Source organism: Cibotium barometz, chromosome 3 (assembly GCF_041138505.1).
Source record: "Cibotium barometz isolate CiBa-2024 chromosome 3, ASM4113850v1, whole genome shotgun sequence".
Lineage (NCBI taxonomy): Eukaryota > Viridiplantae > Streptophyta > Polypodiopsida > Cyatheales > Cibotiaceae > Cibotium > Cibotium barometz.
The window spans coordinates 18,167,352-18,172,956 of record NC_141048.1 but is presented as its reverse complement, the minus strand read 5'-3'; the positions used below and the strand labels follow the sequence as shown (position 1 = coordinate 18,172,956).

Here is a 5,605-nt window from a genome sequence, read left to right as displayed (position 1 = left end):
GACCTCAACATAAGTCACCTCCTAATACAGCCACCTCAGCCCTGCATACACTATGGAAGATCAGGAAAAGCTCTAATTATTTGATGGTTGAGGTGAATGCATATCAAGTTGCTTTTGGATTTTGATCACACTTGGTTGGAAGAGGTGGTTGTAACAAGAAGGGGATGCTCAGGTGATTTGCTCTCCACAAAAGCGTCTTATCCATCCTTGACACGATGAGTAAGTGCCTACAATCTCTTATCATACAAGTGCGTGCTTTCTGCTCTCAATTATTTCTCTCTATGCATCTTTCTTCTAGTGCTCCACTTCTCTACATCATTCACTCCTGCAAACCTATATTGGCATAGATGTTTGACATCAAAACATATGCAGCAGCCTCTTTGGGTTGTAAATCCACTACATGATCAAACACATATTTTCCTAGCTCCACATTGCCGTGTTTACAACATGCACCCAGCAAGCATAACCACATGGACACATTACTCTCCATAGGACTTCTCCGCATAATGTCTTTCAGCCTCTCTGAGTCCCCTGCACGCCCGAGGAGGTCTATTATTACCATGTAATGTTTTGAGTCTGGATTTATACCATAACCACTGCTCATTGATTCGAAGTACTCAAATCCTTTGTCAACGAGGCCCATGTGACTGCAGGAAGACAGAAGTGAAAGGAATGTGATTCCCTCTGGCTCATTACCTGCTAGTTGCATGCTCTCAAACACTTGCAGGCTTGCCACACTGTTTCCATCCTGTGCATAGCCAGCTATGCAAGCATTCCATGACACCACATCAGGCTGGGGCAGTCCATCAGCAACTGCCTGGGAATCCACCATGCTTGCACAATTCCCATATGCATTAATAAGAGTGTTTGTCAGCATAAGACTCAAATCAAACCCAGCAGAGACAATACTGAAATGAAGCTCCCTACAGACCTCAAGGCTTCCTGTTCCGCTGCAGGCTTTCAAAACGCAGAAAAGTATAACATCATCCAAAGTCACGCCATCCTTTTGCATGTGTTTGTACAGCTGTATAGCCTTGTCCCCTTGGCCCTGCTCCACATACGCAGAGAGCATGGCAGTCCATGACATGACATTGTGCTGGGGCACCGTGTTGAACACATTCTCTGCATCCGCGATGGTACCACACTTGCCATACATACTGACAAGGGAGCTACAAACAAAGACATCTGAAATAAAACCCCTTCTTTTCGCATCAACATGTAGCGCCTTGCCAATTTCTAGAGAGACCAATTTGGTAGGTTGTCCCTCCAATAGAGTGGCTGCTTCTTTCTCTCCAAGCGTGCCACATGCTTGAAGGACAATTGTGAACCCATGTTGGTCAGGATGTGTACCTTCCTTTTGCATCTGATGGTACAACTGCAGAGCCTTGTACTCTTGGCCTTGTTCAGCATATGTTGAAAGCATCGCAGTCCAAGACACGACATTATGCCCCGGCAACTCATTGAATACGTTTTCTGCTTCCGCAATGCTCCCACACTTGCCATACATACTTACAAGAGTGCTAGCAATGAAGATGTTTGAAGCAAAGCCCCTCATCCTGACTTCAGCATGCAATGCCTGGCCAACCTCAAGAGCCACCGTTTTGCTCAGCCGTCCCATCATAAGTGTAGCTTCTTGTTTCTCTAGAAGGACACTGCACGCTTGAATGGCAATCACAAATGCATGCTGATCTGGACTCACCCCATTCTTTTGCATTTGTTCATACAGCTGCAAAGCTTTGCCCCCTTGCCCCTGCTCAACATATGCTGAAACCATCGTAGTCCATGATACAACATTGTGCTGGGACAGCCCACTGAATATGTTCCCTACTTCTACAATGCTCCCACATTTGCCATACAAACTTGCAAGGGTGCTACCAACAAAGACATCTGAAGCTAATTCCTTCCTTGCAGCGTCATCATGGAATGCCTGTGTGATATGTAGAGAAACCACTTTGGTTGGCTGACCTTCTGCAATGATAGCTTCTTCCTTCTCTGCAAAAATGCCACATGCTTGAAGGGAAATTACAAATGTTAGCTTGTTTACAATCACGCCTTCCTCTTGCATCCTTTTGTAAAGCCATAACGCCTTCACTGCTTGGCCTTGCTCCACATATGCTGAAAGCATGGAATTCCATGACACATTGTCATGCTGGGACAACCCAAGAAACACATCCTCTGCATGCACAATGGTCCCACACTTGCCGTACATACTCACAAGGGCACTACCAACAAACACATCTGAAATAAATCCCTTCCTGCGTGCTTCAGCATGTAATGCCTGGCCAATATCCAGAGACACCACTTTGGTGGGTTGCTCTTGAACAAAAAGAGCATCTTCCTCTTCTGCAAGGGAGCCACATGCTTTAAGGGCCATCACAAACAGTAGCTTGTATGGACTTGGGTCTCCCTCCTGCATTTGTCGGTAGAGCTGCAATGCCCTTTCTCCCATGCCCCCATCAACATATGCTGAGAGCATTGCGCACCATGACACAACATCATGATGGCACATTTCTACAAACACTTTCTCGGCTTCCATAATGCTAGCACACTTGCCGTACATACTCACAAGGGAGCTACCAACAAAAGCATTGGATGTGAAGCCCTTTCTCTGGGCATCCGCATGCAGTCTCCTGCCCTCTTCGAGGTTGGGAATGCTGCCACAAGCTTTGAAGAGGCTGACAAACGTGTAGAGGTCGGGCTCAATACAATCCTGTAGCATGTAGGCATATGTTTGCAGCGCTTTGGGGGCGCGGCCACAGTCGGTATAAGCGGAGATGATGGCTGTCCAGGAGAAGACGGTACGATGTGGCAAGCTAAGCAATAAGCAGTGTGCTTCCTCTATGGCACCACATTTGGCAAGGGTGACAACAAGGGAGTCACCAAGGGTGCTGGTGAGGTCAAGGCGATGGTAGGCGAGGTGGGCATGGACTTGGCGGGCATGGGCAGGGTCCTTGAGCCTGTTGCAGGCCTTGAGGAGAGAGAGGTAGGATCTGTGAGAAGGGACGGTGGTGCCCATGCAAGAAAGGACATCCAGGGCTCCTTCCAGGTTTCCTTGTTCGCACAGAACTTGGAGCTCATGGTCCCTGGCAAAAACCTTATCCTGCATGTTTTCTGGCCTTGCTGGTGCCATTGGGATTGCATGCTTGGATTGGGCTGCACGCCATGCTGCCCCGATCGGGCGAGGCAGCATCTTCTCGCTTGCATCCAGGTTGTGATACAACCAAAATCTTCAGAAATTTCCGACGCCAAGCACTGCAAGATTGCCACGACGAGACGAACGCACCTGGCGAACATCTTGATCGCCTTCATCAAGCTCGAAGAGGGCACGCACAGAGTGTCTACGTATCACTGATCACAGCTCCCCGGTACCACGGGCGTCTTCCAGTGTGAACAACCGCTGGGCGCCCTTAGTGTGAACAACCTAACACGTGTAAATGCCCCAAAGTGGGCGGTCTCAAGATGACCAAGCGTCAATATGTAAATGTCCCAAAGTGGGGGGTCTCAAGATTAACGGCGTCGGATTTTGGAAAAAAGCCGCATCCAATCGTAAAATTGTGTAATTTTGAAAAAAATTAAGCCTTAATTGCCTTTAATATCCTTCTACTAGTTAAAAACCAAAACCTCCTCCCATTGGCAGAGGAGGGTGGAGGGAGTAAAGTGCTCAAAGACAGGAAGTAGTGAGCTTTGATTTTGGAGGGAGGAAGAGAGAGAGAAACAAAGAAACAAAGATATATTAAGCGTGTACTAAAGACCCAATGGGCCTATGAGACCAAAATGATACAATAATGTCCATGGCATATCTCATCATGGAATGGAAATTAATGTAAAGAAAGTGTATTTTTGCCTGCTCCTTACATGCATGAAGATGTGCTTTGAAGCGTGTTCACGATCTTCAATCTTGCTATCTTTAATCATTTATTCAAGTACCACTGTGGAGGCTTTTTCACCACCTGTGGAGGTGAAAAATAAACCAAGATAAAGAGTTTTTCTATTTTTGATGTGAAAATTCTTGTGTTCATAAAAAATGACATCACAACTAATAATAATCGTGATGATAATCTTCCTCTCATGAGGATCAAAATAACCCTCACATTTTATTTGAGGCATAACCAACAAATATGCACTTCTAAGACTTTGCATCTATCCTTCTTCTTCTCCTAATCCTAGCTAGTGATGGTATTTAATTATTTCTTAGACTTGTAGGTGATGATTAAGGATCCTAATCCTAGATAATGGTGGTTATGCAAGTAGTTAACTTTTTTTTATTATTTAGATTTTTACATGCTTCTAAGCTACCAATTCAAACAATGCATGAAAAAATATGAAATGCATGAACAAAAATTAACTATCCTCTCTAATCCACACTTAATAGTGCTTAATGCTTATGTTTTCGGAGTGGATTCCACTCCTAATTATGCTTGCTAAGATATATCTTGGCTCAACACAACAAGAATAAAGCCTTATGATCTTTAAAATTATGCAAATCACCAAGCATTAGGGTTTTCCCTTTCTAAGAGATAACAAGCTTCAAAACAAAATAAAAAACAACAAACTAAACACATCTAAGACTCCAAAACTGTATGTTTTTTGGAGTGTGACTCACCAGGCAATATTAGGTAATCCCAATAGCTTGGAATGGTCAAGTGGATGGAGCTAGTAGTCCCTACCAGAGGGCATCAAATATGTTCAAGACAAGAGCTTACCTTAGTCTTGCCAAAGCATGTGTCATTGGGCTTTGCCTTAGAGCCGCAATTATAATTTCCCAATGTGGGTGCACTGACCATCACATCCTCATTCCATTACCACACAAGAATGTTCCTTGCCAATGGGGTGAAGCTAGAGCTCTCAATGCCTAGAAAGAGACAAATAGAGAATGTTCTTCATGGTGGTTCTCTCTCACAAAAGGCATGGAGAGAATGTTCTTCATGGTAGTTCCCTCTCACAAAAGGCAAGGGAAGAGGAAGAAGCTTATGCAGGGTGAAATTTACAAACAAAACTATCTAGAATACAAGATTTAATATTATATGCATGCAAGAAAGATTTAATATTATATGCATGCAAGAAAGAGGGAAGAGAGAGCTCAAAAGTATTCTATTGGAAGGGAGTATTGGTTATTGTTGTAAAAAATTACGCATATACAAGTGACTAGTTTTCACGCTAGCACATCATCATGTCCTCACTCCATTACGACACAAGAATGTTCCTTGCCAATGGGGTGAAGCTAGAGCTCTTGATGCTTAGATAGAGGCAAAGAGAGAATGTTCTTTGTGGTGGTTCTCTCTCACGAAAGAGTAGGGGAAGAAAAAGAAGCTTATGTAGGGTGAAATCTACAAACAAACCTATTTAGCGTGCATCCATCAAGCAAGCAAGATTTAATATCATATGCATGAAAGCAAGAAGAGGGAAGAGAAGATCTCACAAGTATTCTATTAGAAGGGAGTGTTTCTTATTGTAAAAAATGACACATATACAAGTGACTAGTTTTCACACTAAGCCAGCCAAATTTAAAAATGTTATGGCCTTTATTACTAGTCTTAAGTAAGTACGTACACAAAGTCCTAGGCTTTTCCTATTTGTTATTAAGCACAAGGTAAGGCCACTTTAT

General features: G+C 43.8%; 1 protein-coding gene across 1 annotated transcript; it reads right to left on the bottom strand.

Moving 5' to 3' along the window:
- Positions 1-319: 319 nt before the first annotated feature.
- LOC147639790 (pentatricopeptide repeat-containing protein At1g03540-like) lies at positions 320-3,130 on the bottom strand. Its single transcript, XM_086823962.1, has one exon. The coding sequence runs from the start codon at positions 3,128-3,130 to the stop codon at positions 320-322; it is 2,811 nt and encodes a 936-aa protein (XP_086680088.1).
- Positions 3,131-5,605: the final 2,475 nt, after the last annotated feature.

Excerpts from the sequence above, each read along its gene's own strand:
- LOC147639790 (XM_086823962.1), bottom strand. The coding sequence starts at position 3,130 with ATGGCACCAGCAAGGCCAGAAAACATGCAGGATAAGGTTTTTGCCAGG.